The 22,444-nt window shown below is 44.4% G+C and overlaps 1 protein-coding gene across 12 annotated transcripts in view; it reads left to right on the top strand.

Annotated features, from left to right (window-relative positions):
• LOC133152030 (palmitoyltransferase ZDHHC5-A-like) overlaps positions 1-22,444 on the top strand; it is a 240,863-nt gene that overhangs the window by 28,254 nt on the left and 190,165 nt on the right. For 11 of the 12 annotated variants that reach the window (XR_009714035.1, XM_061275520.1, XM_061275519.1 and 8 more), the window contains one exon: positions 17,727-17,934. Coding sequence is in view for 10 of the 12 variants with exons in the window: in XM_061275520.1 (XP_061131504.1) it covers positions 17,771-17,934 (164 nt within the window). In the remaining 2 variants the exon portion in view is untranslated. Of the gene's footprint in view, positions 1-17,726; positions 17,935-22,444 lie in introns of those variants that run through there. The other variant, XM_061275524.1, reaches the window with a different exon arrangement.

Here is a 22,444-nt window from a genome sequence, read left to right as displayed (position 1 = left end):
AGAGTTTCTCAAAAGATGCCAATTAGGTAATATCAAGTAAAATGCTCTTGCCTGACACAAGTTTCACTTATGTCAGTGAGGCATGGAATACCTCGTCATGGCTGTATCACGTGGTATCCACTGTTGATACTCATGCCTCAATAGATAGTATGATGATTTATGATGATTTAGCCACAACAGACCACATCCCCATTGCCATGGTATTAAAGGTAGATAAGGCTTAGTGGCCTAGTGGTAGAGTGTCCGCCCTGAGACTGGAAGGTTGTGGGTTCAAACCCTGGCCGGGTCATATCAAAGACTATAAAAACGGGACCCATTGCCTCCCTGCTTGGCGCTCAGCATTAAGGGTTGGAATTGGGGGGTTATATCACCAAATGATTCCTGAGCGAGGCACCGCTCCTGCTCACTGCTCCCCTCTCCCCCAGGGGGTGGATCAACATCAGACGGGGATGGGTTAAATGCAGAGGACGAATTTCACCACACCCAGATGTGTGTGACGACGACCATTGGGACTTTAACTTTTTTTGGGACTTTAATGTAGCCACGCTTACTAAGAATAAAGAAAGCCAAGAGGTTAAAATAAATTGGACCAAAATGTCTAATGAAGATGTCCTCAGATATTGTCCCTGTTCTAATGAATTAGTGAATTTACCTATGAATGCTATTTGTTGTACCAATATAAACTGTGAGGACTCCACTCATGGGAAAGGTTTATGTTTAACGTATTATGATATAGTGATAGGCCTTCAGGTTTCTAGCAGGTCTTCATTCTCTCGCCCTAGAAAGGCTAAGAACATCAAGCCCGGGTGGAATGAATGGGTAGCAGGCCACCATGCAGAGGCCAATGAGGCCCACAAGGCTTGGGTAATAGCTGGTAGGCCCAGACAGGGACCTGTCCTTGAATATAAAAAGTACCGTTTTTTTCCATGTATAATGCGCAAAATTTAGCTAATTTATTGTCCTAAAATCTGGGGTGCGCATTATACATGGGTACTAAAATCCGGATATCATACGGAGGCCGCCATTACAGATGTGCTTTCTTCTCTGCTGTTCACTTCAAACACACTCCATACGAACACAATGCTCTCGTATCAGACGCTTGCCAGATCACCTGCTCGTTTGCTGTCACAATGTACCCTACACAAATCCGAAACATTTCTTCGCTATTGAGTATGCTAGCGCATGCGCAGTGATACTGACCGGCAGAACATCCGGTTGTTCCCAAAGATGATCTTTTTTCTGAAATAATCTTACGTTCACGGATTTAAGTAGGAGTCAAAATCTTGGTGCGTATTATACATGGGTACAGGCTTTTTTCCAGCATCAACATGCCATTTATAGGGTGCGTATTATACATGGGGGCGCATTATACACGGAAAAAAAACGGTAAATGAATACCAAGTACAAATATGCATTACGGTACATAAATAAGAAAGAGCAGGCCCTAAATGCTCACTCTATGGTTGATAATCTGCTTAATAATGACGTAATTCATTTTTGGAAAGAGGTAAAATCCCTGAACAGGGCTAAAGCAGCTCTCCCATGTAACATAGAGTAACAGATCCTGTGAGCATCCCTGACCTCTGGAGGCAGCATTATTCAGCATGATTTAACTGTGTGAAAAGGGAGCCATATCATGTAGGCATAATTTAAGAAGAAAGTATTTTAATTGTCATGAGGTGTCTATCGCCATAGGACACCTTTCTGACAGAAAAGCCAGTGGTCTGGATAACATTTAAATAACAGAGCATTTAAAGTTAGCTGGCCCCCGATTGACAGTGCTGCTGTCTCTCTGTTTCTCAGGCTTGCTGACTCATGATACTCTACCTGACTCCATGATGTCGGTAGTTCTGGTCCCTGTTATAAAAGACAAGGCTGGTAAAGTAGGAAATATTGGTAACTATAGACCAATAACTCTAGCTAGTATACTCTCCAAAGTTTTAGAAAAATTACTTCTTGACAGATTAAGTGTATATATAACTACCACTGTCATGGCTCGTCCCCAGTTTTGGTTATGTGTCATCGTTGCTCGCCCCTCCCTTCCTGTGTGCCCATGATTAGTGTAATCATGCTCACCTGCCTCTTGTTGCCTGTGTTGTATTTAAGTTCTGTTTGTGTACCACTTGCTGTCGGAGCACTGTGCATGCTGTTGCTGCTGCAATGGAGTGCCACCCTGTCCGTTTTGTCTCACGTCGCTGTTCGGTTCCTGTTGTTGGTTTTGCCAGTAAGTTATGTTAGTTGCAGAGTCTGTCTTTTGAGTCTGATGCAATAAACCCTGGTCCAAGCTGCACTTGGTCGCCTCGCTCCATCTCCACCATCCATCCGTGACAACCCCCGACAATCAGTTTGGCTTTAAGCCTAAGTACAGTACGGACCAATGTATCCATGATCTGAAAGAAGCAGTTGAAACATATAAAAGGCAAGGCTCTACCATGCTTGTTGGGTTCATTGATGCATCGTGAGCGTTTGATTGTATCCATCATTATAAGCTTTTTAATAAGCTAAAGCTTAGGGGGTGTGCCTAAATGCATAATACGCATCATAGTCTACTGGTATACAAACCAGAAAATGCAATTTAAATGGGGCAGCACATTATCCAACTCTTTTTGGGTGAGTAATGGCGTCAGACAAGGAGGGGATTCCATCCCCTGCGTTCTTAAACTTATACATGGATGGCTTGTCTAAGCAGCTAGGAGGTTGCAAAACAGGCTGCATGATTGGAGACCTGTTAATAAACAATTACATGTATGCTGATGACCTTACCATACTTTCACCTTGTGAGTTCCAACATCTGCTCTATCTGCTCAAATTACAGTATTGACTTTGACATCAAGTATAATGCCAAGAAGAGTGTGGTCTTGATATATGTAGAACCGAGTATGATCTGGAAATCAAGTTTCCTGCTTTTTACCTGTCTGGTCAAACTTTGTGTGGTCTAAAAGTACAACATATCTTGGGCACATTATTACAGATACCTTAGATCAGTGGTCCCCAACCTTTTTTGCGCCACGGACCGGCATTTATATAAATAAATAATACATTTATATAAATAAATAATACATTTATAATAAATATATAAATACGATGAAATAAAATGATACGACGGACATAGTACAAATGACAAAAATAAAACTCACCATTACGTTGAATTAGTGGGAACACTGAGTTTGTTTCTCAGAAACGAGCCGGTCCCATCGAGACGTAATCGGAGACAATGACACCCGAAGTGATTAAGGTTTGTCTTTTATTGGAGGATGCTTGGTCTCCATGTGTTGAAGCAGTTTTTAATGCTTCATTGCCTGGTTAGTTAGCGTGTCGCCACATATTAGCTTTGCGGGCTCGACTGGGGAAACATGTCACGTGACCGGGACGAATGTCTTGACCTGAATTAATTGATCGTCAATAATTTTTTTTTTTTTTCTGTGCGGCTTGGCGGCCCGGTGCCAAGTGACCCACGGACCAGTACCGGGCTGGTTGGGGACCACTGCCTTAGATGATGATGCTGATATGTCTAGACAGAGAAGAATGCTCTATGTTCAAGCAAATATGCTGTTTTGTGAATTTCACCACTGTACTACTGATGTTAAAGTAAACCTGTGTAGAGCTTACTGCACCCTTGTCTACACAGCTCCTATGGGTGAGGTTCAAGAAGGAAAGTTTGCGTAAATTGAAATGACTACCTTAGGATACTGTTGGGCAAGTCGAGGAGCACAAGAGCCAGTGGGCTCTTTTGTGATCTGGGTCTCACTACATTTATGGCTCTGCTGAGGAACTTGATATTCAAATTTATGTGCAGGCTGGACCACTCACCGAATGGTCTGATTAGACAGATGACAGACCCCTGGATGTAGTGCTATAAGGTACACATCTACCATCAGAGGACGCTGGCATGAGTGGCTCTCATAACATTTGAAATGTACTTTTTTAAACTTATTTTAATATATGTGATGTTTGTTTTCTACCCTATGGGCCAAGAGCTTGTAATAAAATGTATATACTTTAGTTTATAAACTAGTTAGTTTATAAACTAACTAAACCTTAGTTTATAAGTTTATATTCTGGGATTCAAGGGTTGAATTGTGTAAGCATAGTGGAAGTAGGAGTGAAGGGTGAATATGGTAAGCATAAGGTGAACAAAGTGAATAAAGTTGGAATGGGGTGAATCGGTTGAGAAATGTAGAAATTAGAAGGGAAGAACTACATTTTGGAAATTTTAGTGTGAATTTCAAAATTGAAAATTCGGAATTTTTGCCAAGTGGGAAGTTGTGGAATAAGTAGGCAAAAGATGAACAGTTGAAAGTTGGAACGGGTTGAATCGGTTGAAAAATGTAGACGTTAGAGCAGTTGTTGAATGTTCCATAGAGAATGAATGGGAATTTTGAAATAAATTGCGGCAAATTTTTTTGAAATTTGGAACAAAACAAAAACTACAGGTTTAAGAGGTGCACTTTGGAGTTCCAAAGGTGAAACGGGTTGAATAGGACAAAAATGGTAAAAGTTAGACCAAATCTTTAATTTAAGTCACTTCTGGTTTTATTTGGGCACTTCTGGTTGAATTGAGGTCACTTCTGGTTTATTTGGGGCACTTCCGGTTTGTTTGGGGCCACTTCCGGGTTAATTTAGGCCACTTCCGGTTTATTTGGGTCACTTCCGGTTTAAAAAAGGTTTATTTATTTGGGTCACTTCTTGTTTTATTTGGGTCACTTCCGGTTTACCTGAGGTCACTTCCGATTTATTTGGGGTCACTTCCGGTTTGTTTTAGGGCACTTCCTGTTCATTCTGAGTTAATTCAGGGGAACTTCAGGGTAAATTCAAGATGGCCGCCACAGCGTCGGTGTGATGTGGGAGCGTTTGCCCGCATTAAACCTGTGCTTTATCATACAATGGATGGAGGAACAATAGTGGAAGACAAACTATTTAACTTTCTACTGATAAAGTCGAAAACAGTTGCCCAAGACATTATCAAAATAGTCAAGACTACCTTTAGTTTGCAACGGATTGAGGCTGCCAAAGACACGATGGCAGAGCTGTTTCCTGATGCCAAACGCTGGTCAACTCACAGAGGAGAGAAGAAAGATGAACATTACATCAAACTGTGCTTGGCTGTGTTCAAGGAGAAAAGGGAGATGGGACCAAGATTTGTGTGACATTGTCTTGATGAACTGCCTCCCATCTTATTCAAACATGTTGATGTCTCTGCGCTACTTGAAAGAATGCAGCAGATAAACTCCGACATTGAACTGATGAAAACTTTACCTACCTCACAGGCGACTGCATGTGAAAAGCTGTTGGAGCTCTCAGGCTCCTTTAACCAGCGACTGGTGGCGGTGTAAAACACGGCAACTGTTGCTGGGAGGTGCGAGTCCTCCATGGCTACTCACCTGGCGGTGGCTACTTCTCAGCCTGTGGAACAAGGCTCCTCGAGCAGCAGGTCTGAACTGAGCCGCAGCACGGCAATGGAAGAGAAGAATGCGGAAGAGCGGCGGGTACCTTTTTCCGCTGAGTCTGCCCGAAAAACTTCGGTGCGAGGCAGAGAATGGTCCACATCTGAGCCGCTTGGAGAGACCTCTCAGGGTTTTGAAATCGTCCCGGGAAAGTCCAAGGCCAACAGCTGGAGTACTGTGGTGAAGCGTGGGAAAAAACAAGCGGCAGCCCCTGAGAGCTCTGCTCACCGCGCAGCCAAACATCCACGGAAAAAGGCTGGCATTACAGAGACGGCAGTAACAAATAACGATAAACTTTCCACGTTAAAAACTAAGTTAGTCAGCGTGTTCGCTACGAAATTTAAGCTGGACCTTGACGCTGATACTCTCTGTGAATTTCTGCAAGGGACAATGAACCGCGATGTGAAATGCAGGAAAATTGAGACACCACACAGCAGATTCAGTTCCTTTTGTATTACCACTGAATGGAACGACTGGAAGGAGATGTATGACCCTCAGTTCTGGCCAGCCGGGTCAGTCGTCAGAAAGTATTTTGAACCTTGCCGCCCAAAAGGAGCAGCAGGCGGGGTGAAGCTCCCAGAGAGGATCGCTTCTTCCGCTTATCCAGGGTCGGGTCGCGGAGGCAGCAGCTTTAAGAGGAATCCCAGACTTCCCTCTCCCCAGCCACCTATCCAGCTCATCCCGGGGGATCCCAAGGCGTTCCCAGGCCAGCCGAGCGACATAGTCTCTCCAGCGCGTCCTGGGTCGTCCACAGGGTATCATACCGGAACACCTCCCCAGGGAGGCGTCCAGTAGGCATCCTGATGAGAAGCCCAAGCCACCTCATCTGGCTCCTCTCAACCTGGAGGAGCAGCGGCTCTACTCCGAGTCTCTCCCGGATGACCGAGCTTCTCAGAGGAGCTGAGAACGGGCCTGACGTAACATTCAGTTCTTTAAAAAAAACTATTACATAAATAACACGTTTATAAAACCTGTGTCACTCCAATTCATTAAATCCATCAATCATCCTTTGTCAACAATGCCGTGTGCCGGGCCGCAGTTCAAATTATTCCACAGGCCCATACAACGATATCTAAACTATATTTTAAATAACTATCACATAAACAACAATATTATCAAACCATTTGTGTCACTCCAAATCATTAAATCCATCGATCAAATTTCTCGTCTTTTATCGATCGTCCTCTGTCAAAAATGCCGTGTGCCGCGCCGCAGTTTAAATTATTCCACAGACCCATACAACGATATATAAACTATATTTTAAATAACTATCACATAAACAACAATATTATCAAACCATTTGTGTCACTCCAAATCCATCGATCAAATTTCTCGTCCTTTATGTCATCCTGGTGACAGAGGACATGTCCAGAGGATATGGCCCTTTAAAGTGTTAATTACTTTATTTGATTTTTTCTCTCTATTTTTCATGTTTTGAATATGTTCGAGATAAAGATATCAAAGCATGTGAAGTGATCAACTATACTAAAAATAACATGTGAAGTGGTCAACTATACTTGTAAGTAAGTGATGTGTTAATGATCAAACTTTTTTTCTCTTAAAATTGATTTGTTGCATTGAACATTTGATTTTGATTTGACAAGCATTGAACAGTCTTGAAGCTTGAATGAGTCTTTTGCACTCATACTACATTTTAGTGAGAAACATGGGCTTGTACCTCACTTTGTCATCCTTGGTGGCAGGGAGGCAACTGCTGTGATCAAGTTCTTCTCCAGGCTCAGTCTGTTTGCTTTGTTTTGTTTTTATCACAGTCATTGCAGAGAAGGAGGTCTCACATAAATATGTGGAGGCAAAGGGCAGCAGCTGCTCCAAAGCTTTCTGTCCCAGCTCAGGGTGCTCCTGCCTCACACACACCCCAAACTGTGTGAGAGTGGATGCGCCAAACTTCATCTGCAGGCCACGGTCAGATGCCACTTCCTTTAGTTTTTCCTGGTGAGTGACAGGAAGCTTGCTTCTCTTTGCTTCAGACAAGAGAAATGGGTTTCTTACCCAATCCAGCTGTGGAGATTTCTCCTCCATGTCAGCAAAGTAGCAATGAAAGCCCTTTATCAAGTTAGCCAAATGTCCCACTATGACTAACTTCACTGGAGCTGTCTCCACATCTTCATTGGAGAGAAAAGCATCCTCCTGAGGAAAGCAGGTGAAATCCTCCTGACCACATGCCCTTTTCCACAGCTCTGTTTTCTTCAGGAAACCACCCACCTTGTCATACAGGTTCAGGATGCTGGTGTCCTTGCCCTGCAGAGACACATTCAGTTCGTTCAGTTTGCTGAAAATATCTGCCAGATAGCAAAGATTTGCAAGCCAGTCCATGTTCTCGAACAAGGTGGCATGGGGAGATCCGTGCTCTGTCAGAAAGGTGTGCACCTCAGCTCGTAACTCCAACGGCCTGTTGAGTATCTTCCTTCGAAGGAGCCAGCGCACTTCTGTATGCAGTAGGAGTTGCATGTGTTCAGCTCCCATGTTTTCACAGACGCGGCGGAACGTGCATTAAGTGGCCTTGACTTGATGAAGTTGATCACTTTGATGCTGTCGTTCAAAACATCATGCAACACGGGGCTCATTTTCTTGGACGCTAACACTTCCCTGTGAATCACACAGTGAGTCCACTTAATGTTGGGATTTTAACAACATTAAAAATGTCCTCTCCGGTTGTTCTCACCTCCAGACTTTTGCAGAAAAGTATATGTTCACAAATGTCGTCAGTCTCAATCTATCTCACAAAAGCAACAAGCTGTGCATTTCCACATCTGTGGATTCATCCAGCTGGAGTGAAAAAGAGTCGCCAAGTTTTCCCACAACGTGTTCGACAATGTCTGCACCCATTCTGTCTATTCTGCGGCAAACGGTGTCATTAGACAAAGGCACCGTTTTTAATGTATCCGCAGATTTTTTGTCTAGGATAGTTTCGGCCAATACAATAGCGGCGGGGAGCAGCAGCTCTTCAGCTATGGTGAACGTTTTTTGGCTTTAACTACGAGTAAAGAAACCGCATAAGAAGCCTTCAGGGCTTTGGCTGATGTAATGGAGGCTTTTTGCATTGTGTCTTGGGATGACTTGAAGTCAGAAAGTTTCCTCCTGAAGAACTCTAGTGGCTTACTAACATGACATCCGTGTTTTGTGGTGAGATGCCGCTGGAGATGTGCCGGCTTCATGCTAGGGCTGACTAATTTCTCCCCGCAATAAAAGCACAGCGCTTTGAGTGGGTTACAACTTGTGGATGTAAATCCCATCAGACAATAGTCTTCCATGTACTGTCGGTACTTCGTCGGCTCTGGTTTTGCCTTCATTTTTACTTGTTTCTCTGTGTTTTCAACTGCAGCATCGCTGCTACGCTTTAGCCACATCTCCATGTTACAGTGCGTCATCAAGGCAACCGCAGGTGACGGCTAATGGTTTGTGGAGAGTCCGTTTATTAAGGATTAAAATTGAATACTGAATTAAAAACATACATTTCATCAAACATTTCATAACTAATTCTCAAGACAATCAGGCTTATTGTTGTTGTTTTTTTAATACCGGTATATATTTTTGTAAAATCTCACGTACCCCCTGGAGTACCTCCACGTACCCCCAGGGTTACGCATACCCCCATTTGAGAACCACTGCTCTAGACCAGGGGTCACCAACACGGTGCCCGCGGGCACCAGGTCGCCCGCAGGTCTGTTCTAAAATTAGCTCAAATAGCGGCACTTGTCAGTGAGCTGCATCTATTTATTTTACAGGCAAACCTCGATTTTCGAACATCCCGGTTCTCGAACAAATCGGAATTCGAACAAAAAATTCGAGTTTTTTTTGCTTCGGTTGTCGAACAAGATTCGGAAGTCAAACCTCGTGAGATGAGCCGCGAGGACCCGAGAAAACCCGACCGCGCGGCCCGGATGCCGACTGACGCCGTTGTTATTTTATTTTCGTTACTTTGAGGATTGTATTAACCCCTAATCATGCCTTCAAAGAAAGCAAGTGAGAGCAGTAAAGCCATCCTAAAACACAAATACACTCTTAAAGCAATGCGACAGTGAGCGCCCGGCGCTCTGCGGTAGCACGATCGGACCAAATTAACCTCCCTGCGCACTGAGGTCCACTTTCATTTTGGAAAGTATATTAGGACTTTAAAAATATTTTCTAAATTTTAGCAACCGCTCTGTCATAATAATGCTACCAGCGCGGTGCAGTTGCGCGGTCGGCGACGCGCTACGGTTCCGTGTTCGGTGGTGCGCTGCAGTTGCGCGATCTGACAAAATTAAGCTCTCTGCGCACTTAGGTCCACTTAAATTCTGGAAAGTACATCAGGACTTTAAAAATATTTTCTAAATTTCAGCGACGGCTCTGTCACAATAATGCGACCAGCGCGGTGCGGTTGCGCGGTCGGTGACGCGCTACAGTTGGGCGTTCGGCAGTGCGCTGCAGTTGCGTGATTGGACAAAAATGCGCAAATAAAAAAATGCTTTAAAAAAAAGGCGTTTTTTTTCTAGTCTTGGAACGGACTAAAATGTTTTCTATTATTTGTAATAGGAGAAATATATTCGGAATTTGACCGATTCACTTCTCAAACCGCCTTCTGGAACGGATTGTGGTCAAAAACCAAGGTTTGACTGTATTTTTGCTATTCTTGTTAAAATCACACTTTCATGTGAACTGGAAATGACAATAATAACACATAGTGAAAGCCAAATTTAGCAAATTGGCTATTTCAGAAGTGTGTGTCAAACTGGTAGCCCTTTGCCTTAATCAGTACCCAGGAAGTAGCTCTCGGTTTAAGAAAGGTTTGTGACCCCTGCTTTAGACCCTGCGGACTTTTTTTGGCCCTTGGGGTCACCTAAAGACCGGTGTTGTGCGAACAAAATTTTCGGGACAGAGGGCAAGGTACAACTCGGTCGATGAGATAGGAAGGCGCTAAGCCATGCAATGTTTTACAGGTTGGTAAGAGAACCTTGAAGTCACATCTCAAATGGACCGGGAGCCAATGCAAGTCGGCTAGTATTGCGTTAATATGATCAAACTTTCTCGTCCTTGTGAGTAGTCTCGCCGCAGCATTTTGTACCTACTGTAGACTTTTAATCAGGGTGGCCTCGGACTCGGGGACTTGGACTCGGTCGGGCTCGGTCATTTTTGCCGGACTCGGACTCTGTGCTGATTTTGACCGAGTCCACCGAGTCCGACAATAAAAAAAATACGTTCAATTTTATTTTCATCATGCTGCTGAGAATGCGCGTAGGAATACTGTCCACAGCCCTCAATGCGGCCACGTTGAGTTGCACTTAGGCTAATGTTTACATTATGTACCAATCTCAAGGACAATTATGTCACCCAGCTTATATCATTGATGTGTTTCGATAGTTGTGGGGTCATCACTAATTATTTGTGTTTAGATAAATGTCTGAGCTATAATGGTGTAATTAATGAAAAATATTATCTTACATTTGTGCGTGCATCACGCTGAGCACGGGGGCCCCCCAAGGCTGCGTGCTCAGTCCGCTGCTCTTCACCCTCTTGACGCACGACTGCACTGCAACCTACAGCGACAACCGCATAGTAGGGGTGTAACGATACATCGATACACATCGATTAATCGATATAATGCTCTACGATTTATTGGCATCGATGCTAAACGTAAACATCGATTTATATCGCCGTGTTTGACCTCGGACATTAGACGCGACTTTATTTTGAAATCCAGTTCATTGTTGCTTGCTTCCTCTTTCCGGGAGCAGTGCGCCCGGCGTTGTTGTGTTGTGAGCAGAGCAGGCACATGAAAGGGGAGTCGACAACTAGTACACTGCTCCTGGGCTGGTGCTATGGCTAGTGTCCAAAAAGACGAGGAAAATTGCTCCCCTTTAGGCTTCAAGTCATTCGTTTGGAAGCACTTTGGATTCCAAAGAAAAGATAGCTCAACCGACAAGACACGTGCAGTTTGTAAATCCTGCCATGCGGTGATAAAATATTCAGGGAGCACAAATCTCGCCGCACATTTAAAGAAAAAACACAACATCAAATTTCAGTGTTAAAATAAGCACTTTGTATACTGCAATACTCTTGTAATTTCCTAAATAAAGAATTTGCAGTACCTTGTTGATTTTGCGTATGAATTGTTATAAATCAGGATACTGTTCTATATTTTTTATTAAAAAAAAAAACAACGATCGTAGAGCACTATATCGCGATATATCGTGAATGAATCGCAGCAGGCTTTAAGATATCGGCAAATATCGTATCGTAGTTCTTTGTATCGATATTATATCGTATCATGACAAAACCCGCGATTTACACCCCTACCGCATAGTGAAGTTTGCTGACGACACGACTCTGGTGGGTCTCATCACCAAGGAAGACGAGACTCAATACAGGCTGGAGGTTGACCTTCTGACCACGTGGGGCAGGGACAACAACCTCCTGCTGAACGTTGACAAGACCAAGGAGATTGTTGTGGACTTCCGGAAGGGTCACACCCAACACCTGCCGCTGACCATCGACGGGGCTGTGGTGGAGAGAGTGAGCAGCGCCAAGTTCCTGGGGGTGCACATCAGTGAGGATCTCTCCTGGTCCACAAACACCGCATCACTGGCAAAGAAAGCCCAGCGCCGCCTGTACTTCCTGCGGTAACTCAGGCGAGCGAGCGCTCCTCCGGCCGTCATGACTACATTTTACCGCGGCACCATTGAGAGCGTCCTCTCCAGCTGTATTGCTGTTTGGGGTGGCGGTTGCACTGACTACAACTTGAAGGCCCTGCAGCGCATAGTGAACACGGCTGGTAAGATTATTGGGGCTTCGCTCCCCTCCTTGAAGGACATTTACACCTCCCATTTCACCCGCAAGGCGACCACGATTGTGAGTGATGTGAGTCACCCCGCTCACTCTTTGTTTGAGCTTCTGCCCTCTGGGAAGAGGTACAGGAGCCTGCGCTCCCGCACCACCAGATTCTCCAACAGCTTCATACTCCAGGCTGTTAGGATCCTGAACTTGCCCCCCCTTTCTGCGTAGCGTCCTGTACTTTGCGCTATGCTTACTGTCTGCTGTACGCACACTGGCTCAGTTTTGCTCCTCTTATTTATTGGGTTATTTGTTTATTATTTATTCATCACTCATTTTATTAATTTATTATTTATTAGTTATTGTTTGTGCCTTCTTGTTTTTATTTTGTGTCGTCTACTTGTATGTTTATCGTGTACTGTGTCTCGTCACCGTGGGATGGAGGAAATGGAATTTTGGTTTCTTTGTGTGGCTGACATATGAAGAAATTGACAATAAAGCTGATTTTGAACTTTGAACTTACAGTTGATCGTTTTCCATACGGCCTCAAGGCAGCGACTCGGACACTAACAGCAATGCCAATCAGCCAAGTCAGCGTAGAGCGCCTGTTTTCCGGGCTCAAGTTTATCATGTCTGATCAGCGCGGCGTGATGAAGGCTGACTTGGTTGAGGCGATTTTGTTCCTAAGAACAAACTCAAGTCGTTGAATTGAAACTTGAAAGTATCTGGTTATTGTATTCGTTTATATGTTTAATAAAGTCAAAGCCATCACAAAACTGTTGTAATTATTTAGATTTTGATCTAAATTAGCCTTGAATAAAGACTAAGCAGTCACATGAATTAACAGAAAAAATGGACAGCCGGACTCGGACTCGGTGGTCAAGAGGCCGGACTCGGTGCAAAAATCCGACCGAGTCCACAGCCCTGCTTTTAATACTGGACTTCGGAAGACCAGAGAACAATACGTTACAGTAATCAAGGCGCGACGTAACAAACAAATGGAGTAGAATAATTTCCGTGTCACGAGTTGAAAGAATAGACCGAATCTTAGCAATATTACGGAGGTGAAAGAACACAGTTTGAGTTATGTTCTTAATGATTTTTTGAAAGGAGAGAGTTTGGTCAAATAAACAGTAATCCCGCGCTACTTCGCGGTTCACCTATTGCGGCCTCGGTGCATCGCAGATTTTTATGAAAATAAATTTTGCGTATATATTCGGTGCATCGCGACTTTTTTTTTTTTTTTTTCAAAGTCAAAGTCAGCTTTATTGTCAATCTCTCCACATGTCACAACACACAAAGAGACCGAAATTACGTTTTTCTCCATCCCACGGTGACGAGCCACATAACACGATAGACATACAAGTACGCGACACAATATAAAAACAAGAAGGCAAAAATTCAAACAATCAATAGTAAGAGTGATGAATAAATAATAAATAAACAGATAACACAATAAATAAGAGGAGCAAAACAGAGCCAGCAAGCATAGCGCAAAAGTAAAAAACATCATAAACAAAAAGGCACAAACAATAAATAATAAGAGTAATAGTAAATAATAAATAAACAGATAACACAACAAATAAGAGCCAGTGTGCATACAGACAGTACAGACAGTAAAAGTACAGGACGCTACGCAGAACGGGGGAGCGAGTTCAGGATCCTAACAGCCTGGAGTATGAAGCTGTTTGAGAGTCTGGTGTGCGGCGTGACTTGGAGCGCGGGGCTTTGTCTGCCCATATGACTTTACAGCACACTATTGGCCTGTAGGAGACCAATGGGAACATCTTGATCTGTATCTTTGCCGATGATTGTATAATTGTGTAATGCGACTAGTTAGTGTAACGAGGTGTTAGGTGTGATTGGGGATTAGGTGTATTAAATTACTGTAGGTATTTTCACTCTCATACTGGTCACGGGAAGTTCAACATGGCACCTCATGGCAAAGAACTCTCGGAGGATCTAAAAAAAAAAAGAATTATTGCTCTACGTAAAGATGGCCTAGGCTATAAGAAGATTGCCAACACCCTGAAACTGAGCTGTAGCACGGTGGCTAAGACCATACAGCAGTTTAAGAAGACAAGTTACATTCAAAACAGGCCTCGCTATGGTCGACCAAAGAAGTTGATTGCGCGCGCTCAGCATCATATTCAGAGGTTGGCTTTGGAAAACAGTCGTATGAATGCTGCCAGCATTGCTGTCGAGGTTGAAGGGGTGGGGGCGTCAGTCTGTCTTTGCTCAGACCATACGCCGCACACTGCATTCAATTGGTCTGCATGGCTGTTGTCCCAGGAAAAAGCCTCTTCTTAAAAAGATGGACAAGGAAGCTCGCAAAAGGTTTGCTGAAGACAAGCAGACTAAGGATATGGGTTACTGGAACCATGTCCTGTGGTCTGATGAGACCAAGATAAACATATTTGGTTCAGATGCTGTCCAGCATGTGTGGCGGCAACCAGGTGATGAGTACAAAGACAATGCCCAACCATGTCTCGGTTGGACATCTAAACTCATGACTACTTCAACATATCACAAGGATTAGCCTCTCTGTGGCAGATTTAAGAGCAAGAAATGAGCAGCCTCTGCAGCTGAAGTGCCCTGACATGTTTATTTCCTTTTACCAGTCACCAACTTGACAGACAGCAAACATGACATGTTCTGAGAGGCTTTATGTAAGCTGAATTGTTCATACATGCGTTGTTACATAGTCAAATGAAATTGGTAAGGGTTCATTTGAATTAAATTTCCCCTAAAATCCACGTATGGGGTACTCCCTCTGCCGGCTATCCAAAAAGGAGGTGCTTTAAACGGTCACACTCAGCTGAAGGGTCGGCCTCCTCGCTGGAAGTCCGGTTCTACCAATCTTTTCAACAAGCCAATGTTGCGACGTGGTGCGGGTGGGTCGAGGCCTCCTGGCTGAGCCACAAGCCAGCTGACATGTTTGCGTTTGTCAATTTCCATCTTTGTTTGTTGTACATTTTAAGTGATAGTCTTTACAACTATTTCCAATAGGGAAATTGTGATGTCTTTCTTTTGTGACATAGTCAGGCTGATTGATTGATTGATTGATTGAATATTTATTGATCCCCAGGGGTGGGGAAATTCAGGCCCCAGCAGTATTCATACCACAGAGTGGGTATACAAAAGACGCACAAATGGCATGAGCGCAACTCAACAGGCACTCATAAGGCTGCCACACAACGGCGCCACAAAGAAAGCCAGAAAGTGCTCAAGATAAAAGCCATCAAAGCAAAACAAAGATAAAAGACAAAGGAAAAAAAGTAACTGTGGCCAACCAGCACCCCTCAATACAAGAGAACACCCCAAAACACACTAAATAGCCTCCACGGGGTCCATAGACAGGTGTAGGGGCAGTCCAGTTCAACGGCGCCCAATGGACCGTGGTCGTGAATCGGTGAAAAACATCACAAAGCAGGCAAACGTGTGAGCAGCGTCCTGGGCACCCAGTCGGGTGCACGTGCAGATGGTCACCACGGGGCTAGCATGGCGAAAGTCGTTGGTTCCGACGAGCACGAGGGAGCGGACTCCCCACAGGGGTTGCGGCTGCAAGGCCAAGGCGAGGGACCCGGTCATCACTGCCCGGATAAGCAGGAAGCCGCCGTAGAGTTACGCCGGTCTCGACCGATGATCCCGGTCCCAGGAAGAAAAAAAAATAATACAAAATATCCGATCCGAAGAGATACCGAGGTGCGGTAGAAGGCACCAGCATCGCCGAATGGACAAAAAGACAGAAAGAAGAAGGAGAAAAGAAAGAAATAAAGAGGAAAAGAGAGAACACTGCTGGAAGGCAGCCACTTACGGCGCCATACCGAAAGAAAAAAAATGTGTCACATCAAGCAGAATCCGCCCAAAAAGTTGGCGGCAGTGGGTGTTTCACCGTTCTGTTCCAAAATATCGTTAAATCTCATCATTCTCATCATTCTTAATACAGTTCTATCACATAAGTGCCAATGTTGGCTCACTTCCCTTTAATTGTTTGATAAAATAATTATCAGTAACTTCCCTAAAACACGAATATTACTGTGGGCAAAGTTGCCTTACAGTCATTCAACCATCCTCCACTAATACAGATTGCCTTGAATTGTTAACAATTTGGTTTTACACCATGACAAAAAAAAGCTCTCTTTGTGTTTCTTTAGGTGCAGTATCCCGATCAATTGGATTGGAAGGTTTTTGATGAACGACTATTTGATTTGAATTGTTTGCAATGTTTCAAGTCCAAACACCAAAGGACCCAAACTGTCCAGCAAACAGACATCTGATCTTAGTAGGAAGTGCTTGTTAGGGTGTGGATTTTTTAGCCAATATACTCAAAAATCTCAAAACCTTCAAATATCAGTGACCTAAGATTTTTCTATAGGTCAAACAAAAGTTTCTATTTCCAATTCAAGTGCATTGTTGCTTTTTCTAAAAATCAATTGCTGGCTAATAAAGAGGGAAACTGTGTAGGCACGAGAGTCATGTATGTGGAAGTGCAAGCTTGTAAGCGTGCTTAGATTGTTGTTAACATCGTAGAAATATTAAATTAGTGGAGACGCTGTGGCCCAATAAAAGTAATCTTAAAAGCTGGTGATTTTACCTTGAACTGATGTTACCTTACCCCTCTGCAAATTACTCGGAATAATATTTTTTAGTTGTTGTGTAATTTTGCCTATGAAAATTTAAAAGACATGAATTACACCCAAACCATTTTCTGAAGTTTGGCACCATCAGTTCTTTTTTGTCACTGCAATCTCTGATGCAGCTCATATGTCAGGCGGTCTGAATCACTTGCTTTTTTTTTTTTAAATGTCCACCTGTAGGAAAAGCACGCTTCTAGATTGGCACATTTATGGACTGCTGTGCCTAATATGTATGTTGGATTGAAAGCAAGTTGTATTTATTTATTATTTTTCTGAAACAGTTGCAGATGCTCTGAATTCAGATCTCGGTTTCATATGACTGTAAGATTACAAAAGAAGTTTTCAAATTTGGCTTGATTTATAACCAAGTGCACTTCAGAATGACAAGTGGAAGGCTCATGTCTTAGACTGTTTCAAATGTTTCTTTCAAAATGTCTACTCATTTGCCATATCCAACTCCCTTATTTTGATATATCCAACAGATCAAATGGAACATGTTAAGTCGTGATGTTAAACAAAAAATATCTTTTGAGCATTCAAGCTACAATTCTGAATTCATTGATTACTGCAGAGTACTTGATGTCAATGTTTTGTGGGTAACACCATAATTGCATTTTATTGTGGATTTTACTTTTGTGAATTTCGTTGCTGAAACAACTTTATTTTTTGTATTGGTGTCTGGACTTTTCTTGAGATAATGTATTTTTGTCCAGTGATAACCTAGTTCATGTTATCCCTGCATTCTCTTTTGATTGATTTGATGTACAAAGTTGTTCTCAATTTAAATTTTGTTTCTATAAATCCTAATTTGAATTTATAAATCCACTTGGTACACCAGTAAGAACTTTTAACTGAATGACAACTCCCACAGCATTGCAGATGAGAACCAAAACATCACTGCGCAGTTAGGGAGGGATGCCTGGTGACAGTCATAATAGTGAAGGGCAGGGTCCAGACTCTTCTCCCCTGCCCCATTCTGTGAACCTGTCCAGAAGACCTCTGCGACTCTCACGCTATGTTCCTGTATCAGCAGCCACTTTCTTCCTGGTTGGTTCAACCACACTGTTCTTCTGCTTCACGTAAGTGTTTTACACCCATGCACGTTTCACAATGAGTCCCAAAAATGTGCCACACGTGCATAGCCATGCAACACACACACGCGCGCACACATACACACACACACACTTTCTAGTTTGTCAACCGCCAAACTTTCTTTCCAGTCGTATTGGGGCGAGGGCGCATTTTGTGCATTTTAAAGATTCCCAACGAGGGAGGACTTTTTTGTTAACATACACTATTTTTCAACAAATCAAACAAAAAATGTTGTTGCACTCTTGCACGTTTTGTATTCATTGGTAAGTTTGTGTATGATCCAGCAAATCGAGCAAACATCTAGTAGTTGTAGTTATTGTCCAATGAAAAGCCTCAAAATGTGTTTTGTTTCCGGGTTTTGCCAGTGTCTGATTGGATATGTACATGGGTAGACTACAGTCAGTGGTTGCATTTAATATCCACTTTAAACTAGTGCAATCAGAGTTGATAATTTGCTGTCAGTTATAGATTGCACAACACAACCTAGACACTTTACTAAAATAACACTTGTGTGCATCAATCACCTTTAGAAATGTTACAAGCTTGATTAGGAAGAGTCCTCACTGTCATCCTTTGTTTTGAAAATTAAAGTCTTCTGTAACATTAAGGATGAACTCAAAATGTTGTGAACATTGCACCTCTATACTACGCAATGCGTCCAATTTGATACAAACACTTCTGAGCCTTATTGCATCACCTTATGGTAAACACCTTCCTCGAAACCCTCTTGTGTACAATCTTGATATTTTTTTTCTCTATCGGTGAATACATTTCTCAATACAACAATTAGGACACTGTACAAGAGACAATAAAAGATGGCCTGCTTCAACGACCATAATTTCACAACCATAGGGCGCACATAAACACCTTTAATTTTCTCAAAAAACGAAGGTGCGCATTTTAAGAAGGTGCACCTTTTGTGTGGACCAAATTAAAAAATCTGTAAAGTTCCTTTGTCTGGCTTCCGTAATATACAGGCTTAGACGTAGATCGGGACCAAAAAAAAAACTGTCAGAGGCCTAGACGTAACACGTAGAGGAGTACGTACCTTCACCGCCATTGTTTTGTGTGGCTTCCGCCACACAGATACGTAACATACAGGCACCCGATGAACCAATCAGAGGAAATTACGTTTTACATTGATCAGGGCAGTAAACCAATCAGACGATTGGATGTAACACGTAGAGGAGTACGTACCTGCACCGCCATTGGTAAATAAATACTATCGTTTAAGGAAAGTACGTACCTCTGCCGTCATTGATAAATAAATACTACCGTTTGTGCAAATTTGTATAGTTGTTTTGTGTGGTTTCCGCCACACATAGACGTAATAAACAGGCGTAACCCGATGAACCAATCAGAGGACATTACGTTTTACGTAGATCGGGGCCGGTACCGCCGCCGCCATTAATGATGATGATGATGATAGAACTTTATTCATCCCACAGCGGGGAAATCTACTTGTCACAGCAGTGAACAAAAGTGCAAGATTACAAGTGCCAAATTGAAAAAAGGTTAAATAATAGACAAGAACAAAGACAAGTGCCACTAGTAGCGGTAGAGACGAAACACAATTTTATCAGGCACCCCGCATGTTGTTGAGTCTGACAGCAGTGGGAATGAAGGACCTGCGGAACCTCTCCTTCCTATACCGTGGGTGTAATAGTCTGCTGCTGAAGGAGCTCCTCAGGGACCGCACTGTCATGGAGGGGGTGAGAGGTGTTGTCCATGATGGATTTCAGCTTAACTTACATCCTCCTCTCACCCACAACCTTTATGGAGTCCAGGGGACATCCCAGGACAGACCTCGCTCTCCTGACCATTTTATTCGGTCTCCCTCTGTCCCGGTCTGTTCTGCCCCCTCTCCAGCAGACCACAGCGTAGAGGACGACTGAGGCCACCACAGAGTCATAGAAGGTCCGGAGGAGAGCCCTGCACACGCCGAAGGACCTCAGTCTTCTCAGCAGGTGGAGGCGACTCCTACAGGGAGTAGGTGTGATCAGTCCAGTTTGTTGTTAAGGTGAACACCCAGGAATTTGTAGTTCTCCACAACCTCAATGTCCGATTACTGGATGTTCACCAGAGTGAAGTGGGGTGCTGACCTCCCGAAGTTCACAATTATTTCCTTCATCTTGCTGGTGCTCAGCTGAAGCTGGTTAAGCTCACACCAGCTGACAAAGTCCTTGATGACGGTCCTGTGTTCCAGATCGTTCCCCTCAGAATCTTATCCAACAATGGCTGTGTCATCGGAGAACTTCTGGATGTGGCAACGTGTGGTGTCGTGGGTGAAGTCCGAAGTGTACAGGGTGAATATGAAAGGAGAGAGCACCATACCCTGGGGGACACCTGTGCTGCAGAACACAATGTCAGACTCACAGCGATGTAACCTCATGTACTGCGGCCTGTTGGTGAGGAAGTCTGTAGTCCATGCAGCCAGGCGTTGGTACACTCCTGCTTTCTCCATCTTCACCCTGAGCAGTGGCGGATGGTGTTAAAAGCGCTGAAGAAATCGAAGAACATGATCCTCACAGTGCTCCCGATGTTCTCCAGGTGAAGCAGTGATCTGTGCAGTAAATAAATTACTGCATTGTCCACCCCAACACCAGGCCAATAAGCAAACTGCAGGGGGTCCAGCTGTACTCCCACCAGTGAACGCAGCTGACCCAGGATGATCCTCTCCATAGTCTTCATCAGGTGGGAAGTCAAGGCAATAGGCCTGAAGTGGTTAGGCTCCTTGGGGCACGGCACCTTTGGTACGGGGACCATGCAGGAGGTCTTCCACAGGGCTGGAACTTTATTCAGGCTCAGGTTGAACAGGTACATTACTACGCCACTTAGCTGATCCCCACAGTCTCTAAGCAGTCTCGGACAGATGCCGTCTGGGCCCGGGGCCTTCCCTGCCTTGATCTTCCTGATTTGACTCCTCACCTGAAGATCTGTAAAGGAGAAGACTGGGGTGGGGGAGTGAAGAGTGTCTTCGCGTGGGTGAGAGGAGGTTGGTGAGCTGGTGAGGGGGCTGGAGTGTTGAAGGCTGCAAGTTGAGGTGCGGCGGGGGAGTGGAGCAGGCCGGGAAAGGTGAGGAGTGGGAGCAGGGTGGGTAAAGGGGTGGTGGGGGCAGAATCAAATCTGTTGAAGATCAGATTGAGTTCATCCGCCCAGTCCTTGTCCCCACAAGTTGGTTTCCTATCAACCCCTTTACCATGGCCTGAGATTGATTGCAGACCTCTCCAGATGTTTCTGGCGTTGTCAAGCTCCATTTGCTTCTCAAGCCTTCCCCTGTAGTTCTCCTTCCCCTTCCTGATCTTCAGCCGGAGTTCCTTCTGGACTCTACACAGCACGTCCCCCGAACTAAAGACTCTTTGTCTTGCAGGACACCCAGGGTTTGTTGTTGGGAAAACACTGGACCAACTTGGAGGGCACAGTGTTCTCCACACAGAAATTAATGTAGTCCGTAATGCAGTGGGCCATGAAGTCAATGTCACTGCCATGGGGGCTACAGAGTGCTTCCCAGTCTGTATTCTCAAAGCAGTCTCTGAGCCTGGCAGTAGCCTCTTCAGACCACAACATGACAGACCTCCTCTCAGGTGGTCGCTGTTTCACCACCGGGGTGTAGTCTGTGACCAGATGGACGAGGTTGTGATCCGAGCGACAAAGTGGGGCGAGGAGGGATGAGGTGTATGCATCCTTGACATTAGCATACAACAGGTCCAAAGTTTTATTGTCTCTGGTGTGGCAATTTACATATTGCGTAAAGGTGGCGAGAGAAGAGGTCAGGGAAGCATGATTGTAGTCCCTGGAGATGAGGAGGAGGGATTGGGGATGCTGAGTTTGAAGCTGAGAAACGATAGTGTGGATCTGGTCCGTAGCGGTAGCATCGACAGCTGAGGGTGGGATGTACACAGTTATAGCAATAACTTGTGAAAACTCCCTCGGGAGGTTGTACGGCCGCATGCTAACCTCTAACAGCTCCAAGTCTTAGCTCCTTAACACTGATGTGTCCAGTATGGCGCCATCTATTGTTCAGAAACACAGCGATTCCCCCTTCCCTCTTCTTACCGCTCTCCGTAGCTCTCCTGTCAGCCCACACCACTTGAAATCATCCAGGGAGAAGTGTGAGTTGTGCGAGATTGTTCAGCCACGTCTCCGTGAAGCACATGAGACTACATTCGCGATATTCCCTCTGCATCCGGGTTAGCGCCATTAGCTCTTCCATCTTGCTTTGAAGAGATCTTACGTTCCCCATGATGACCGACGGCAAGCACGTCTCTTCCGCTCCCTGCGCTCGGCACCCTCTTGTCCGTGGCCGTATCTCCGTGAGGGTCTCCGGCCGCACCGCACAGGGAAGGGGTGTGTAGCGCCAGGCTAACAGCTGATCGCGGGTATGGACAATGGAGCCGAGTATGAATGAGTCACCCGCCGCCGCACCAAGAAATTCGAAAAGCAGTAAAGAGCAAACTACGAATGTTACAATATAAACATCCAACGCTGTGCACTAGC

This window comes from Syngnathus typhle, linkage group LG3 (genome assembly GCF_033458585.1).
Source record: "Syngnathus typhle isolate RoL2023-S1 ecotype Sweden linkage group LG3, RoL_Styp_1.0, whole genome shotgun sequence".
Taxonomy (NCBI): domain Eukaryota; kingdom Metazoa; phylum Chordata; class Actinopteri; order Syngnathiformes; family Syngnathidae; genus Syngnathus; species Syngnathus typhle.
The sequence above is the reverse complement of the archived record's forward strand: the minus strand, read 5'-3'. Positions and strand labels throughout refer to the sequence as shown.